The sequence below is a fragment of the Pyrenophora tritici-repentis genome, chromosome 6, assembly GCF_003171515.1.
Source record: "Pyrenophora tritici-repentis strain M4 chromosome 6, whole genome shotgun sequence".
In the NCBI taxonomy this organism is placed as follows: domain Eukaryota; kingdom Fungi; phylum Ascomycota; class Dothideomycetes; order Pleosporales; family Pleosporaceae; genus Pyrenophora; species Pyrenophora tritici-repentis.
The window spans coordinates 1,027,470-1,045,763 of NC_089395.1; the positions used below are offsets into that span (position 1 = coordinate 1,027,470).

Here is an 18,294-nt window from a genome sequence, read left to right on the forward strand (position 1 = left end):
GCATGCGAAAGCGTTTCGCTGCTTCGGGATTGACGTCAGACGGCTGATCGTTTGCTCGTGTCTTTCATGGATGAAGGGCCGATATCACCGTATAGGACCGAAATGTGCAGCAACCGCGCCCCATACGCTCCGGGTACGAATTCCTTGATGTCATGGGCGGACTTCTAGATGTGGTATACCGTGTAGAACCCATGAAGCAAATCAACAGCATTAAACTGCATATGTTGTCACTTTGCACTGTTTGGTGGTTGTTTAGCGGCTCGGTAACGTGACAAAGGCGTCTTCGGACCGACCCAGGGCCAGATTGTCTAGTGCACAAGTATGAAAGCTTCATGCAAGACATCTTGGAGTGGGTATAGTGGAGAGCGCGTGTCGGAAAGTGCATCGGAGCTTTGGGGCGTTTGAGGCGTGTGAGGCGTCGTTAGCGACTATCCGGTGGTTGAAATTGGCCAAGTCTCAAAAGTCAGGGACCTCAGGTGGTTTATGCTGGTGGGGCCCACCCATCTTCGATATTGTCACAGCCGAGATCTGGAGTCTCAGCGGGGCGGGTCGGGCTGCTGGCATAGGCGATGTCGTGCTGTTGCTGGCTCTCGCTTGACGGCAGCCGTATCTGACGGCAGACGGAATAGCTTCCAACGAGAAGTTTGATTAGGAAGATAATGCAGACCGCGTAATGCCAGCGAGCGGAAAGTGGGTGAGGATGGGGCAGGGAGAGCGGCTTCAGTCTTCTCCACGGATGCCTGGCTAGCCATGCTCGTTGCTTTTTGGAGGCCGACCGACAAGGAGCGACTGTTGACTTTTGAGGTTTTGTGATTGGAATCCGACAGATGGCGGTTGAGCACATGAATCATACCCCACTTCTTGGTATTGCAATGTGTATGATTTCAGAATAGCGAGGTAACCCCAGAGGGGAGCCAAGGAGCGCAATGAAGCAGGCTCAAGGGCCAACACGTGCGGAAGATTGGATATTGACGAGAGCTAGCAGATAGACTTTACGATGACATCTAGATACAGCTTAGCAGAATATGCACAGATTGGCGCTACCGAATGGCAGACGTCGACATAGCTGGCACGTCACGAAGCGTCGTTGGCGGTGAAGCATGCTAGCCACGAAAGGTACTGTCATCCCTAATGTCATCGAGGATCATGCTGACTCGGACTTGAGCTCGCTAGACTTGCTGTAAGAGGAGCTCAGAGTTGGGCCAATTTACGATGCGTAGCCGTGTCCGCAACAACGAACCAGATGTGAAGGTGTCGTGCATGACGAAGGGCTGGTGTCTAATCGCATCGGAACTGCCTGCATGTCAAAAAATGAATGACGTCGCCATCCAGACATGGCGGAGACAGCACCGGTTGGGCGCGGGTCGTGAGTGAAGCACTTGGCGGCGTTGACATTAGGCGACAGCGGAAGGCCCGCGTCCCAACGGAGGCGCAACCTGCCTCGCCGACACGAAGGTCAGCATGTATGTCACTGGGATAGTGGTTTGGCGCAGTGCTCAACAATGGCTGCGGCGCAGGCGTGCAGGCGTGCAGGCGTCCAGGGCCGAGTGGTTGAGTCATCTGATCGTCGTAATCCATGGCGCGACGACGACGAGGACGACGACGTCTTTCGCAATGCTTCTCCACGAGGCCTGAGGCGGTGATGACCTACACATGGTGACACAACGGGTGGGATGGTGATGTGCAAGATTGGAAACACGTGACGGTGTAGGGCGGAATTCCCTTTCTAGGCGTCACAACGTGGGAGCTGCTGCAGGGTCCAATGAAGGCAACAACAGTGACAACGTCGAGGAAGGCGCACCGGGCGGACATGCCGTTGCAAGGATGGCCGGCCTATGTATGGCAGGAAAGTGTGTCCGGTCTTCGGAGAGTAATCACGAGGACAGCGTGCATTGTTTCGAATTAGGAGCCACATGAAGCAACACGGCAAAGTGAGGCTTAAAGGGCGACATCCGTGGGGGTAAGCGCAGTGGGTAGACGAGTCGAGTGGTGGTGGTGGTTACGAGGATAATTCGGGTCGTCGCTAAGGGCCTTTTTTGTCTTGAGTGGGCTAGAGGCTTGGTTGGTGTTGAGGGTATGCAAGTAAGCACGCAAGCACCCAAGCGACATGATGACTACCCCAGAACGGCAGACCATGGGGTAGCTGGCGCGACCAGGTCTGTTTGCTCTTGCTCATGTTTTGACGAGTGGAGTGGGAAGCGACTTGATACACACGTCAAGCCGCTAGCAAGGTGGGCTCATGACGCGCAGCCGTCGTCGTCGAGGCGAGGACATGTGAAGGGGGTATGGTAGGATACAGGGCGCATCAAAGGACAGGCTAATGGCAGCAGCGGCCTGTTAGTTGGGTGCTTGTGTAAGAAGGCCCAAGAGGGTCAAACAGCCGAGAGGGCTCCGGGCTGGCAGATGCATTCTGCCGACCCGGCCGAGTCTCGAAACGCATGCAGCGACAGTGACAGTGAAAGCACGGGGGGATTGCTGGCGTCTCGCCAAGGCTGCAGGTAGAATAGACAGCCTGCTGTAGTGGTAGTGGTAGGGCAGTAGGGCAGTAGGGCAGTGGTGGATATGGTGGTGCATATGGACTGTGGACCCAGACAAGAAAAGGTGTGAGTACTACCAAAGGACTACTGTATGTACAGTATACCCTACAGACCAGGGCGCTTGGGCGTCAGCGGCGGTTCGCAGAAAGCTACAGCAAGCATGCACGGTACTGGCTAGGTATGATGCCAGGTGAAGTCGGCTGCGACGACAAGGGAGGACGGATGAGCTTTGACCAAGTATACAATTCAACTATCACCAATACCAACAGAATGATGCGCCGGTTGTATCTCGGACAAAGCGGTGGCGGGCTTCCAGGTCGCGGACTGGCTGCGCCACGTGGAAGAGAGACGACGGCAATACAGTAGTCTGAGTGGTAGGCCAGACAGTCGGCCGAGCGGCACTTCCCATGAGGCAAAAGGGAATCGTCTTCTAGAAGGACTGGGAATGTTGACATGTAGCACCGATGCATCTTAGGAAGCCGTGCTGGGTCGACTCGAGGCTACCGCCGGCACTGGCACTGGACTGACTGGTGGCCAGGGTGGGCTTGTATATGCACCGCACGACGGCGTGACACTCGACGACGCTCTCGACACTACCGCTCCGGCTCTAGTAGGGGCGCGTACCAGTACCAGAGCAACCGTGTGGCCGTGCTCTCGTTCCCAAACCATGGCATGCAGATGCCTCGGCCGCCAGTGCCGTACGAGAAGGCGAAAGCACATGACTGTGTTTCTGTCGCTTCAATTTGCAACCAGGCTGAGCTGCGAGCAATCGACGACGGTACCGCATCTGCCAGATCCTTCCGCACTTGACTAAGGGACCCCAGCCGTGGCTTTCGTCACATCGTCAGCGATCGCCCTTCGTCAGAGTTGCACCTTTGCTGTCGCCGACGCATACAGGCACAGTAGCGCCTGCCCGCAATTGGCCGCACCCACCCACCTCTTTTCAGGGATGCTCCAAGCTGCAAGCACGCCCGCCCGCTCGTCCATACTAACCTCGTCACCGCTTCCACGCCAACATATAGCCCCCCAGGCCCCGGGAACGAGTTCACTATAATTTTGTGTATTTTGAAAGACGGCTATTTACCAGCGCTATCCTTTCTACCCAAACTACTGCCAAACTTGCAGTGCAAAACACGCATCATTCAAAAAGAAAGACTTGTGCCCCAGCCACACCGCACACACCCACCTACGCCACACCAACCGCACAGTCATCTGAAACCCGCGCCTAAGCACTTGTCGGCGCACCACCATATTATCCTCCCCTCCCCTCCCCTTCCCTCCCCCATTGCCTGTCTTCAAGACTCTTTCTCTCCCCCACCGTGAAGCTGGATTCCTACGAGCATCCGCCACCTCTCTCCCACTCGCCGCGCGAATCTACCGCAGCGAGCACTCCCATCACCACTCCTGTCGAACAGCCCTCGTCGCCGCAGTTTGGCCGTACTAACAAGGACCCGAGCGCGAGCCTCTTCAACCACTGGCACCGCAAGCCCCAAGAGCTTGTGGCCGGCCACCAGCCCGACTCGGACGTGCTTTTTGAGGACGCGGGCGACTGCAGCTTCCCGCTGTTCCCAGAGGAGCCGCGCGTGCAAAGCGGCTTCGCAGACATGGCGACTGCTTCGCCCATCGACATTCAGACCCCGCCACGCTATGGCTCCAATTCACCACAGAACCAAACCTCTAATCTGACGTCTGCTCTGAGGCAGGCCGAGGCTCAGCCCGACCTCGCCACAACACCGGGCCTGCTCAACCCCAACAATTTCGACTTCCATGCCAATGGCACTCGTCCGGGCATGGGTGAGCGCCACCCCTCCGTCACCATGCTCGGCTCTTCCTTTTACGGAAACAGCAGCGCCCGTCCCATCACTATGAAGGACCGCGGCCGGCGCGAGAGCATGAACATGGGCAGCTTCGCCGGTGGCATGAGCTGGGGCGGCCACTCAGTGGGCTCCTGGATTCGTGATGAGTAAGTTATATGTAACCCTTCTGTCAGCGCCTACCATGTCTAACACTCGGCCAGCATCATGATGGGCACCTCGCCTGCTCCCCTCGCCCAGAACTCGCCCTCATTCCACTCGTCATCGTACCTGCCCAAGATGGAGGCGGCCTTTATGAAGGACTTCACCTGCTGCGGCCTCACCCTGGCCTCGCTGCACGACCTGCTCCAGCACTTTGAGGAGACACACGCCAACACACCCGCTGCCCGCCCTCAACAACCACCACAAAATGGCTTCACATCACAATCGGGCGCCCCTACCAGCTCAATAGCGCCCAGCCAGACCCAGGGCGAGACATACAACCAACAGAACGGCTTCCAATCAAGATCAGGCTCCACAGGCGCACCCCGCCAGCGGATAGGCTCCGTCAGCCGCTCCAACCTGTCCACTGTCCAGGACATGGACTCGCTAGACGACATGGACATGGACGACATCAACTTTGAGACTCTCGGCCCCATCGAAGAGCAGCAGCCCATGCAGCAATATCCCGTCCAGAGCCAGTTCAACCAGAACCAGAACCAGCAGCCGCAGCTCAACGTCAATGTCAACCTCGCCAACAACATGCAAAGCCACCAGGGCATGCGAACATCGACGCCCACGACGCCTTCTGCCTCGCAGCAATTCAACCTCCAGAACAACCCTACTGTCTCATCCGTCAACACACCAACGCTTGGCACGATGCCCATGCAAAACCACAACTTGACATCGCCCGAATCATCACACCCTGGCACACCTGCCGAGCTCGACATGGACTTTGGCGGTTTCAACCCAATGATGGGCATGGACATGGGTATGCCCATGGGCATGAACTTTGGCAACGGCAACGGCAACTTTGGCATGGGCGCCTTTGACAACAACGGCACCATTGACCAGCCAGGCAAGCGTCTGTTCAGCAAGCAAGGCGCCGGTCTCAACCAGGCTCAGCTCCAGGCCGCCCTCAAGAACTACCAGCTCAGCGGCAATGACCAGAGCGAAATGGCGAGGAGGCTACGAGAACAGCAGCTCATCAATGGCGCAAGCATACCCCAATTCCCCTTCCCTGAGGAGGTCAAGCCATTCCGATGCCCAGTCATTGGGTGCGAAAAGGCCTACAAGAACCAGAATGGATTGAAGTACCACAAGCAGCATGGTCACCAAAACCAGCAGCTCAAGGAAAACGACGACGGCACATTCTCCATTGTCGACCCCCTGACATCCATCCCTTACCCGGGAACTGTTGGCATGGAGAAGGAGAAGCCATACCGCTGCGAGGTCTGTGGCAAGCGATACAAGAACCTCAACGGTCTCAAGTACCATCGCTCCCACGCTCCCCACTGCAATCCTGAACTGGCCATGCAGAAGCTTGGGCTGACGGGTTCTCTCCAAAATCTTCAAAACGCAAATGTTGCTGGAGCCGGAATGGGTGGCATCGACCCTTCCATGTTTTAGAGCACAAGCTCGTACAATGCCTTCAATTCTCCCAGTCGCTATTGCTGCGTCTCACCCAATTGTCCTCTTCTTAATACCCAAACGTTCAACAATCGCGACCAAGCTTGCGTCTTTCGTCTATAGACCTTGTTTTCCTTATCGACTGATGCTGGCCAGCAACATGAAAAGTCATGACTGAATTCAATTTTTATCTCTGCATCACCTGGCGTTTCTTGGATTGGACCATCAGCAACACATCTAGCAAGCCAGCCAGGCCTGATTCTTGGATAGACTGTTCGTTGGCCGTTCTATGTATTTCAATCTCTGCACATCCTTAGAGTTGTGCATCTCCTTTGACCGGCACAGAGCCTGGCAGGATGACATCGTTTGCAGGAGAGCCGTTTCGAGCAGCCCTGTCCTGTTTTGTGTTTTCGCGGAATATCCCCTGGGTCGTCGTCTGATTTCACTCAATCGTTAGATCTGGGTCTGTTGTGGCGTTACTATCACAAACTAAAAGTTTTCAAAAAAGGTTCACGCTTATACGCTGTCCTTTGGTTTTACAAGTGTATTTTTCTGTTTTCATGGAGATAGTTCATAGACGTTGAGGATTTTCCAACGGCCCCCCCGTGTAATTGGGGGGAGGGAGGACGGTCCCGTAATACCACACTACTACAAACATGACGCTTCGCTCCGAATCGCTTCTTTCGTCTTCTTTCTCTTGTAGCCACGTCGTTTAAGAATGGCACTACTCTACCAGCATGTTCCTAGTATGACAGACTTCGCTTGGTGATGTTCGCCGCCGTCGCAACTACGGTACTGCACTACTAAGCTTTCGGCCAGGTGCCCATGCACCAAGTTTCCTGGTCCGGCAGACCTGTCGCGTGCGTTCAGGTACTCATTCGGCTATTGTGCCAAGGTGGCTACAAGCGTGGTCAGCAGAAAAATTATCAGACTCGACTTGCTTGATCACAACAAATTGAACACGTGCAAGACAGGAAATCCAATCCAAGACGGTAAAGACATAATATCCGATCATGTTATTTAGCGCCGAACGCGGTGCAAGTATGCCCAACATGGTGGATCAGTGGAGTTTCTATTACCCCCAGGTAACTCCACTCCCACTCCGACTTCACACACACCGCTTGCAAATGTTCCGTGCCTACACTCCTAGGACCTAGGGCAGTCAGCTAGGGTCTTTTACCCGTATGGCATGGAAGAACCTAAGAAGCACTTTGCATTATTGGCAATGCCGAGTGGAGGCGGCTACTGCGAGACACTTCTGAGTTCGCATGCACGACTGGGCGGGATAGCCTGGCCAGGGTAGTTGTGGTTTGTGTGTACGTGCAGGCACCCCACTTACGGCCACTCGACGATTATCCACATTGTCGGTAATGCGGCTCCGTGACGATCGATTTGCTGTTGCTTGCATTCGCCGCTTTTTTTTGTCCAGACCAAACTAGAGTATTGCTACCTTGCTGCCATTGCCAATTGCCTTGTTCTAGCTGAACCCAGCCAACCGAGGCTCGATTGGCGGCGATGCCGTCGGCTAACTACGGCAAGGTGACTTAGTTATAAACGGCATTCCGCAACGCCTAGTTCATAAACAGCAGTTCGGATACATGACACGCAGTCACCGACCATACCTGGCCTGTATGCTAACGGGAACAAGGCCCCTGCGTTGGCGACAATGCGAGTCAGACACGTGCGCACGAGACAAGAGACCCTTAAGGCGGGCGGCAGGTGGCCAGGAAGCATCGATCCGCCCAGGTAATGAGGTTTATCCGGGCCTAGCGAGTCGTGATTGGACGAGAGACTTGCGACTAGGGTCTTGACTCTGGAGACGGCAGACGGAACAAGCGCGAGCCGTGGACTGATGACTGTTTTCCAAGGGTACCTGAAGACATGGGTACCAAGATTTCCTTAAACCAATGTCGCGAATATTGTGGGACGATTCTGAGCTTTCTGGAATCGAGGCAAACCCGCTTGGTGTGTAACGCGTGCTGACCACCGTTCCTGGAGTAATAAAATGCCTTTCTCGCTTCATCATGTATGCACGACCCGTGGCATGTAGATCATTCCACGTCGTCGGCGCCTTCCAACAAATCTCTCTCTGGTTGTCACTTGTGTACTTGGACATGACTACCGACGTAGGTAAGCACTAGAGGTACAACAGCGTCCATGTGCAACCTTTGTTCGTGTCGTCTTTCCTACTGTGTGGCATGCACAGTACAGCTTCAACCCCGCTGCATCGTCGTGATCGTGAGTCTACTTGGCGCTTACGAAGCATGTTGCCAACAGGTGTCCTCAATCTCACATGCAATTTGATTCCGAGGTCATCCGCCTTACAACCTCGGAGAGACACAGGCACGACTTCAAGATACCTAGGTCTGCTGTTGCAGCTGCATATTTTGTGTATTTTGTTTTTCCGGTCCAGTGACATACCATCGTGCCATGTCGACGTACGGTACTTTCCATGCGGACCCAGAGCCCGAGCAACATCCCGTTCGCCGGGCCAAAGCGCCATGGAACCTCATGGCCGAATGCTACACGTTGCTTCTGAAGCTGAAAGACTTACCGAAGGGTGTCTACGACCCGCTCGAGGCTGCGTGGGCCGATAAGGGCATGGGCGAGTTCGTTGGTGGACTGGGAGCGGTCATCATCGTCAGGTATAGCGATACGCCTGTTGGTATGTTTCCTATTTTTAGATACCGCCGCATTCTTTGTGACATTTCATACTATCGCATATCGCATGTCTAGTCGAATTCACGAGCCTCAAACTTGACAATGTATCGTGTCACAAGCGGAAGCGATGGAATCCCATCTGATGTCTTGTTACACCACACAGATGCATGACTACTAAGATTGGGCTCATGTCCCATAAATAATAACGTAGTTCATCTCTAATCACTCCGTAGGGCCTTACGATGAGCTTATGATCGTACCCGGCAGCTTTACCGTTCCTCATCCAGCAGACGGACCACTCAAGATTCCCAAGAAAGCACTGCGCATCTCCCGCATCTACGTCTCCCAGCGCACTACAACCTACAATGGCCGTCTAAACTGGAACATTCCCAAGAACTTGGCTCGCTTCTCTTTTTCCGCACCACCCACGGTGCAAGGACAAACTCCACCAAAGTCGCTCACGGTACAAGTCTTTCCACCAGGTACAACAGACGGTGATGGCGAAGCTCCGTTTTTCGCATGCACGCTCAAGCCATGGCAATGGATTCCAGCTATCCCTGTAAACACGAAATACATGCCAATAAGTTTGACAGTTGCCCAGCCTCCCATTCGAGAGCATCCAGGTCACAAGGCAGCTGCCAAGGCTGCGATTGAAGGTCCGCCTGTGGACGAATATGACCTTGATCCGAAGAAGGCGGAGGCAGTTCTGGTGGGCACAGATAGGTGGCGCGCAGTCGATTGCTCATCGTCGGCACCACGTGCAAGGGGCTGCTGGGTTGAAGTGCATGAAAATGAGACCAAAGAGCAGGATGATGGGGAGAAGACGTGGTTTCCAAAGAACTTGGGAACATGGGCTGTGGGTGGGTGGCTGGAAGAGGTGAGTTGGAAACTTGGCGACGTCACTGATTGGAAGCTTTAGGTGTGTTGGGTAGAAGGGGTGATTAATGTGGGAGGAGACAAAGTACGAGACAGACAGGAAGAGCTGTATCCAAGGTCGAGCCGTATGAAGTTGCTGTTGTGAGTATAGCTACAATAATTTCTACGTCATAAGCTCCTCGCGACTGTTCAGAACACGTGCAGAGTTTCCCCAACGCGCCAGTGAGCAACTTACGTCGAAGCAAACAAACACACTAGGCTTCGCGTATCGTACCTGCTCTCCCCCCTTCCCATATAATAACTGCTGTTTACCAAACACGTACACCAGAGTCTCCCACTGCACTGCAATCGCACGCGCAACTGTATCTCACTCTGCTACATCTTTTCCCACTTACGATAGCACTATACATACCACACACGCACGCAATTGCGCACCATTGCATCACTGCATCTTCATCCAACATCTCTTCCACACACACACACACACACACACACACACACACACACACAACAGCTCATCCATACACGCGTCGAGCATATGCTCCTATCGGTCAGTGTTTCCATGTCGCTTATTGTCGAATAGCTCAACTAACGCACACACAGTTGTTCATCATAACAGCACTCATCATCTCCTTTGCCACATCATCTCTTCTCGTCTTCTTCGCCACAACATCCCTAATCATCTCCCTCATCACAACATCCATACTCATCTCCTTCATCATGGTGTCACCCCCACCCCAATGCACTGTCCCATGGACCATGACCCTTCTCCGCCGCGACATTCGAAACCTCCGGACCAAGTCCACGGCCAAGTTGAAGAACACGTTTGCTTTCTCTAGGACTGCGACAGATGCTTCGATGCACCCAGAGGTAGAGTCCGATAGCACAACAGCGATCCCGGGAGGCCGTCAAGACTGCAGCGAGGTGACCGAAACTGCGAGTGAGGGCAGTGTATCCACCAAGCCGGTGCAAGACAGCCACTCGGTAGCAGAAGTCGGTGCCAAGAAAGGCGGCAATGCCCTATACGAGCTCCTGCAGAACAAACTCAAAGCCTCGTATGCGTCTCGCGTCCTCAAAGCATCACATGAAGCCCGATGGAGTTTCCGTGGTAGTTGGCTCCTCCTATACATGGCTACCCAGGCATGTCCGTCGAACGACAGCTACAATATCTTCAGAGGGGACCAAGGCCCTCCAGATGAGTCACAGATGCTTCTCGACTTGCTTCAGCAGAGCATTGAGCCGACCCAATCGACTACAGCAAAGGTCAGCATGATGCCCGCCGATCCATACACCGAAGACAACAACATTCACACACGATATGACTCCATGTTTAGTGACGCTGGAAAATCTATCCCCTCTCCTGTGCAGATCTGGTTGACCATTCTCCAAGCCGCCAATGACTCTACAAAGATAGAAGGCCTTGCCGAAGAGCTTCTCGGATACGTGTACCCCGGAAAGAATGCCACCGATATCCTTGACCAGATTGGTAACCCGAGCAGGAAGTTGAACGATGATGACGACGCTCTGCTCCGAGCCCGTCTCCAAATGTTGTTGTATCCCGGGTACGAAGCTCTCACGAGCAACTGCATCTGACTTCACCGCCACTATCCTGGTGGTCGTCCGTCTTCGGCGTCTAGGGCGAATCATAGCCCGGTTCGGGAAGATTTGGTCGAAAAATCCATCGTCGGTAGCGGGCGATACCGCAAAGCGGCACGTAGCCGAAGCGGCAGAGTGGGTCTGTTTGTCATGGCCGTCTACCCCTCCCCTCATCTCGTTGTACTTAAACTCCTCGGGCATCCTCTTTTGTGCAGACCACACCGCCTGGGGAACCACGACTTGCGATACGATTTTCGCACACATTATTGATTGGAAAACATTTAGGCGACACAGAGGACGCTTTCTGGGGGGTCCACAGGAGATTTCGCATCTTTTTTCGGCAACTTGAACCGTCCGCACGTCGCGCACGTCATTACACATACTCGACATTTTCTGGGTACCGAATCAGCACTTCGTATGAGCAGCGAAGAAAAAGGCAGCACGCCAGGATTAATCAACCCGCATAACAATCTCGCAAGAGTCAACACCTACCCCCACGCCGAATTCACTATTCCACCATCGGACACGCTCTCACCATGCCCAAGTGCCCAAACTCACACCGCCGATGCCCCGGCATTGGCCAACTTCAAGGCGAATCACCCAAACAACACTGCAACTGGAGATGAAAAAAGCCACCAACCTCTCGATCAAGACTCTCCATCCATCACAACTACTGCCCACGATGAGGTAACCTATCCGGAAGGCGGCTTAGGCGCTTGGTCCGTCGTTCTGGGTTCTTTCCTAGGGCTCATATCGTCGCTGGGTATGATGAACACAGTCGGTATCTACCACGCGTACATTTCCGAGCACTATCTACAAGACTACAGCGAGTCGACCATCTCTTGGATCTTCAGCATGTATGTGTTCTTGTCGTTCTTCTGCGGACTGCAAATTGGTCCCATATTTGACGCCCACGGACCGCGGCTCCTGGTACTGGCAGGCAGTATTCTACTATGCCTATCGAATTTTCTGCTCGGCCTATGCACCTTATACTGGCACTTCTTCCTTGTCTTTGGCGTACTCGGAGGCGTCGGCACGTCGCTGATCTTTACTCCGGCATTCGCAGCTATTAGCCATTTCTTCTACGTGAAGCGTGGCAATGCGACTGGTGTGGCTGCTGCTGGAGGCTCGTTGGGCGGTGTCATTTTCCCGCTCGCATTGGAGAAGCTGCTGCCTTCGGTGGGGTTCCCATGGGCAACTCGCATCGTCGGCTTCGTCACACTGTTCTGCTGCATTGGGGCCTGCATCCTCATCCGTTCTCGCTTGCCACCCAAAGTTGGTCAGTCAGTGTGGCCCGACTTCCGAATCTTCAGCCAGAAGAGCTACTTTTTGCTGACGGTCGGGATTTTTCTGATGGAATGGGCACTTTTTGTTCCAATAACCTATCTCACCACTTTTGCTACTAGCACAGGAGCGGTCGGCCCGTCTTTTTCCTACCAGCTCCTTGCCATTTTCAACGCAGGGAGTTGCATCGGCCGCTGGGTCCCAGGCTTCCTAGCCGACAAGCTTGGCCGTTTTAACAGTATGATCGCTGCACTGGCAGTTTGCTCGGCTACTTCTCTAGTGTTTTGGCTTCCAGCCTCTCTGCTTACGCCGACAACTGAGTCTGAGGCCATTACTATCAAAGCACTATCGATCGTCTACGCAGTCACTTTCGGGTTCGCCTCTGGCTCCAACATCTCATTGACGCCGGTATGTGTCGGTCAGCTCTGCGATACGAACGTATATGGGAGATACTACGCTACTTGCTACACGGTCGTGAGCTTCGGTACGCTCACGGGTATTCCCATCGCAGGTGCTCTTATCCAAGCTTGCGGTGGGCATTATTGGGGTGTGGTTGTTTGGACCGCGGTCTGTTACGTGATGTCCTCACTCTGTTTTGTTTGGAGTCGTGCACTACAGATAGGATGGAATCTGGCGGTCAAGTTCTAAGAGGTAGACTAGGCAGTGGTGCTTTGAGTTACTGGGTGTTGCTGAGTGCTGCTGGGTGAGCAGCGGCTGAGATCAGCAACCACGGACGCTTTATAAAATTGTAAACTTGTTGTATGGGAAAGGCGATGTAGTGCATGTTGCAAGAGGAGGACGGTGCCAAATTGGTTGATTGCGCATGGGATTGTGGGACGTTCTTTGGTGTCCCCACTTACTGTCATTATCGTGCTACTCTGATCGTCACTGTGGCGACGGTAATCTTAATCAAAGACGGTGGCTTTGTTTCATGTTCTCTTTTTGTCCCCCGCTTGTCCGAAGCAATTGAGATTCGCCCCAACATGTTGGTGAGGCTGGAATGTTCGGAACGCCGATATATTGGCAAGGTCGGGACGATCTCCCCCACGCCGACTAGCAGCCCACCGAACCGCTGCCAGACCGAGCTCAGGACAAGCTCCCCAACCAGTTCTTGTTGTGATATTCAACCCGTATAACGCCCAATGCCCTTCTCTTCAGAATGGAGGTGCCAGTTTTCAGAGAAATTCTTCTAATGGCTCACGTGGTCTCGAACAAGAAGCGTAATTTGATAGAGGTGGTACCTATACCCCTGAACTACCGGGAGCCACAAACACGTGGGCCGCCTAGCTGAAAGGTTCATGCCGCACTGGGCTAAACTCTACCCACACCAGTGAGTGCCAAGCAGATTGTCCGAAACAACAAATTCCAGTTGATTGCGCGCTCTGGGATCCGTTTGCAACGTAGTTTGCACTCTCTCATTTGCCCGGCGATCCCACCAAGCACAACCCAACCGCCAGTTTTCCCGCGCCACCGACGTGCTCACCGCACGTTGATTGATTGAGAGAGACGATGTACCTGCACGGATGCGGTGTTGCAGTCATCTTAGACCTACCGTCGTACCCGTTGGCGAAAAAGCGAGTCAGGTCGGTGTGTGCCCTCTGTCCAATGCAGGACAAGAGCGAAACGCTTTTGGCAGATTTGAGTTCAAGGCACAACATCTTTTGCATCTATTGGCAAAGCGCCATGGAGATGGTAGCGCCATGCGGGGCGAAATGACACAAGTGTTGGCGATGAGGTTGTCGATTCGTGCCGGCGCCGTTCCTCTACCATGCCCGATTGGGACGACTGAGGTCTGGGTATACCGTAGTGTACCTGTCAATCTTTCGTTCTGTTGCAGGTGTACTTTCTTCTACAGACTGACCAGTACCCTTCTTTTTAACCCTGCATGCCCTCGAATGCCTGGTTCTTCCATATACCTGTGCTTAAACTAATTGCTGGGCTTCTTAATGCCCGCTCAAGATCATGAAGTCCCCGTCTTGCCATTGTCTCTTTGCTCGAAACTCGACTGACATGGAGCCCGCCATACGCAGAATCGACCTCGAGATGGAATCCGACAGTGCGAAAGCGCCCGCGTTGAAACGCAAGGGCTCGACGCTTCAGACTTCTGTTGAAGTCCTCAAGTGCAGATTTGGGAAGCCAGCAGGCACACCGGAGGAACGCGGAGCTTTCAAACCATCCAAGCAGTGGACGCCGATATATTACGCCGTGTATCATCAACGCGAGGCCGCTCTATCACATTTCCTACGGACCGGCGGATCACCAGACGACATCACTGGCACCGGCCAACCACCACTGTGCATTGCCTTTGCTAGCGGCTATGTCGAAACTGCAAAGTCTCTCCTCGAAGCTGGTGCCGACGTAAACGCTACAATCAAGAACACCGGCGAAACCGCTCTTCATTTGGCCGTCAAGAATGGACGAAACGACTTGGTCGAGCTCATCATTCCCTACGGAGCGAATCTGGACCTTAAGACATACGACACTGGCGAGACCCCTCTGCACTATGCTGCATCAAAGTCTGCATCTTTGGCAAGCGCCATGACATTGATCAAGCATGGAGCCAGCTACGATGTTCTCAACGTCAAGGGACAAACAGCAGCAGAAGCAGCTTTGAAGGCCAACAACATCCAAGGTGCGGCGGCAATCATCAACGCTGCACGAGACAAGCGCGACGAGCTTGTCAAGGAAAAGGAGATGCTGCTGAAGCACGTGGAAAACACTCAGGGTCGCTTCTCCATTGGAAACGACCTCATCGCAGATATCTTTGCTGCAGCCTGCGACCCCGAGTCGACGGTTCTTGTAGAGGCTATCAAGAGGAACGATGCAGCGCTTGTTGAAATGCTCCTCGAGAAAGGCTCGGACCCGGATCAAGAAACAACCAGCGGCCTCCGACCCATTTTCGTAGCCCTAGACTGCGCCAGCGCACCAGTCGTCAACGCTCTCTTAAAACGAGGCATCGACCTCAAGGTCCTTGACAAGAAACAGTCTACTGTACTCCAAGCTATTTTCGAAAGCCCGTTGGCACATGAACAAGAAACGTCCGCTTTATTTGCAGCCCTGCTAGAGCAAGGTGCGGATGCTGATGTAAGGTACCCCGACGGCAAGACACTACTCCATCACGCTGTATCACCCATCTTCGACAACACAAAGTACGCACAATTGCTTATTGACAACGGCCTCGATGTTGATGCGCAAGATGAGGGTGGAAACACAGCGCTGCACCTTGCAACACACAGCAAGTCACGTGTGGAAATGCTGTTGAAGAACAAAGCAAACCCACACCAAACCAACGTTGGAGGACTTACGCCTTTGCTCTATGCTTCCACATTCTGTAAGAAAGACAAAGAACCAGACCTGCTCTCATTGGTCAAGGTGTCAGATCGCAGCAAGACCAACGCCAACGAGCAGTCAGCCCTGCATCTCGCTGCTGCAAACGGGTTGGAGAAGACATTACGCTTGTTGCTAAGAGCTCGTCCGGACATTGCGGTCGTTGACAAGGACAAGAACACGCCATTGCTTCTTGCTGTTAAGAACCACCAATGGGCTGTTGTTCCGCTCCTTGCGATAGCTCCCAGCATCAATGCATGGGGAACAGACGGCCTGATCGCGCTACACCACATTGCTACCAGCACCCCGACCGAACCTGAAACATGGGCAGACATCGCCGCAGCGACATTTCCCTTTTGTCAACGGGGTGTAAGCAGGAGTATGCGCGACCGATCAGGAGCAACGTCACTTATTTTGGCTGTCAAGACCCTCCCTGAGGAAGGACTTCCTGTCGTAGAAGCTCTACTAGTCCAGAAGATGGACCGGCAAGCGAGCTGGAACTGCGCGGGCCACGAGGATCACCAGAAGCGCGAGGCATTGTACTACGCCGTCACACTAGGCAAGCCCGCATTCGTGGAAGCATTGCTCAAGAATGGTGCTACGTTCAATTTCGAAGACTGGACATCCGAGACCGCCGAGATGTCTCCCTCTGTGGAGACCAACAAGCAAATCCTCAAAATTTTCGCTCAGCACGAGTGGCAACGACGTGCCGCTCTGTTACGGAGATTGCCGACCGAGGCCGACGATGGACTATTTTTCTTTTTCACGGCATTTCCTATCGCGAGCCTCAAGCAGATGATCTCATTGGGTCTGGACATCAATGCTTTGCCCAAGTCGCCTATGGGATCATCTTTGCTATGGGCTTTCCTACGCCACATCCCACTTCAACCACCTATGTCACCAGATTACTTGATGGAAGGTCTCAAGACTATCTTGGCAGCTGGATCAGACCCAAATGCGGAATGGGTCCGCAGCTCAAGACGCTCGACTCCGCCGCAGTCACCAAACTCCTCCAGGATCGGTCTTCCGTTGACACTACGTCCTCTCTCTTTCTTGCTCGAAGAGTGCCCAGGCATTGACATCGCTGCGGTGAAACTTATGCTGACGCAAGGTGCGGACCTATCCGTTGCATCGCCGTTCTACGCTGGACGTTTTCCTCTTCATTCTGCAGCAAAAGCCCGCCGAGTTAATATCGTAGAGGAGCTGTCACTGCAACGTGCCGACATGAGCTGTGTCGACCAGTCTGGACGAACACCACTATTCTACGCAGCTGAGGTTGGTGATTGGGAGATTACGGATACCTTGCTGCGTCGCGGCGCCAAGGTAGACATTCAAGACTCGACTAAGGACACTCCCTTGCACCTGGCAGCCGTCGGTGGAAGCAAGAGGGTCGTAGCCATATTGCTCCGTGAGGAAGCAAAGGCCAGCATGAAGAACGTACAGGGTCTCACACCGCTAGAACGTGTGCCAGAGGACCTCGAAGAGCAAGAGAAGGAGAAGATTGTATCTATGCTGAAAGATGCCGAAGAGAAGGAGAAGAGAGAAGAAGAATATCAACGACGACGACAAGAACAAACTGCAGCGCTAGAAGCAGAAGTCAAACAAGCCCATGAAGAGGCACTCGCAACAGAAAGGAGACAACAAGAGGAACACCGCAAGAAGGAGCAAGAAAAGGCAGAAGCCCTTCTCCAGGAGAAACACACAGAAGACCACGCCGCCACCGCCACCGAAACCCTCCAAACACCACCCCAGCTCAAAAACCGCAAATCATACTCCCTCTTCCGCAAATCCTCCCTCTTCTTCTCCAAGTCCACAGGCACCAACACACCTGCCGACAACAGCGCCAAAATGAGGAAATCATCAATGCTTAGCCTACGCATTACTTCAACACAAGAGCCCAACAAGCCCATCCCCGCAAACCACCCCTCTCCCAACACTCCCGCGCTGCTGCTCGCAAGTCCAGACTTCTTCACGACGGACTTTTCCACCAAGATGAGCCAGCGATCAACTGCCGCGGTACCAACGACGCTGAAACGCCTTCCCACGCCTCGTGTGGACAGCGGACTGGATTCAGGGCAAGCGGGACTAGTGGGTAGAGAAAAGGATGACAAGACAGCGTTGGACCTGGCGGCTGTGAACGAGAAGTTAGCGAACCCGAGGGACAGTGGGCATGAGTTCAAGGATTGGCTTGCGCTGACTAGGATGCTCGATGTCGACGGTGTTTGATGAGGTCGTTTGGCTTGCAGAGTGGCGTTTTGAGGTGTCATCCGGTTGGTTTGCATATACTTGGCGCTTTCTTCTTTCCTTCTGAATCCCCTTTTTCTTTTCTCTTTTTTTGTGCTTTCTTCCTTCTTCTTTTAGAAATATATTTTGTGGTCCAGATGGATCTTTTCACGAATATAGGGGTATGAGGTTGCATGCAGTGTAGACTTTTTTTGAGCGAGGGGATGAGGGTTTTTTTTCTTGTCGTTACAATGACGGGTGGCAGTGGATACTAGTATATGTAATATTAATTAATCATCAAGGCTCTCGCCCTCTGTCGGATCATGCGTACCAGCAGGTACGTCAGCCGCCTAATGATGCCCAACAGC

The 18,294-nt window shown here is 53.5% G+C and overlaps 6 protein-coding genes across 6 annotated transcripts; all 6 read left to right on the forward strand.

Annotated features, from left to right (window-relative positions):
- Positions 1 to 4,141: 4,141 nt before the first annotated feature.
- Positions 4,142 to 4,504, forward strand: PtrM4_116160 (uncharacterized protein; the record flags this gene model as incomplete). The annotated part of the gene is made up of 1 exon (XM_001934987.2): positions 4,142 to 4,504. The coding sequence occupies one exon, from the start codon at positions 4,142 to 4,144 to the stop codon at positions 4,502 to 4,504; it is 363 nt and encodes a 120-aa protein (XP_001935022.2).
- A 1,002-nt stretch (positions 4,505 to 5,506) lies between these two features.
- On the forward strand, positions 5,507 to 5,959 carry PtrM4_116170 (uncharacterized protein; the record flags this gene model as incomplete). Its single annotated transcript, XM_066108203.1, has 1 exon — positions 5,507 to 5,959. The coding sequence occupies one exon, from the start codon at positions 5,507 to 5,509 to the stop codon at positions 5,957 to 5,959; it is 453 nt and encodes a 150-aa protein (XP_065961388.1).
- A 2,430-nt stretch (positions 5,960 to 8,389) lies between these two features.
- PtrM4_116180 (uncharacterized protein) lies at positions 8,390 to 9,539 on the forward strand (the record flags this gene model as incomplete). The annotated part of the gene is made up of 2 exons (XM_001934988.2): positions 8,390 to 8,624; positions 8,854 to 9,539. 2 exons carry the CDS (start codon positions 8,390 to 8,392, stop codon positions 9,537 to 9,539), a joined length of 921 nt encoding a protein of 306 aa, XP_001935023.2.
- Positions 9,540 to 10,034: 495 nt separating this feature from the next.
- PtrM4_116190 (uncharacterized protein) lies at positions 10,035 to 11,089 on the forward strand (the record flags this gene model as incomplete). The annotated part of the gene is made up of 2 exons (XM_066108204.1): positions 10,035 to 10,046; positions 10,100 to 11,089. The coding sequence occupies 2 exons, from the start codon at positions 10,035 to 10,037 to the stop codon at positions 11,087 to 11,089; spliced, it is 1,002 nt and encodes a 333-aa protein (XP_065961389.1).
- Positions 11,090 to 11,509: 420 nt separating this feature from the next.
- PtrM4_116200 (AraJ, Arabinose efflux permease) lies at positions 11,510 to 13,024 on the forward strand (the record flags this gene model as incomplete). The annotated part of the gene is made up of 1 exon (XM_066108205.1): positions 11,510 to 13,024. The coding sequence occupies one exon, from the start codon at positions 11,510 to 11,512 to the stop codon at positions 13,022 to 13,024; it is 1,515 nt and encodes a 504-aa protein (XP_065961390.1).
- A 1,362-nt stretch (positions 13,025 to 14,386) lies between these two features.
- PtrM4_116210 (Arp, Ankyrin repeat protein) lies at positions 14,387 to 17,929 on the forward strand (the record flags this gene model as incomplete). The annotated part of the gene is made up of 1 exon (XM_001934989.2): positions 14,387 to 17,929. One exon carries the CDS (start codon positions 14,387 to 14,389, stop codon positions 17,927 to 17,929), a length of 3,543 nt encoding a protein of 1,180 aa, XP_001935024.1.
- Positions 17,930 to 18,294: the final 365 nt, after the last annotated feature.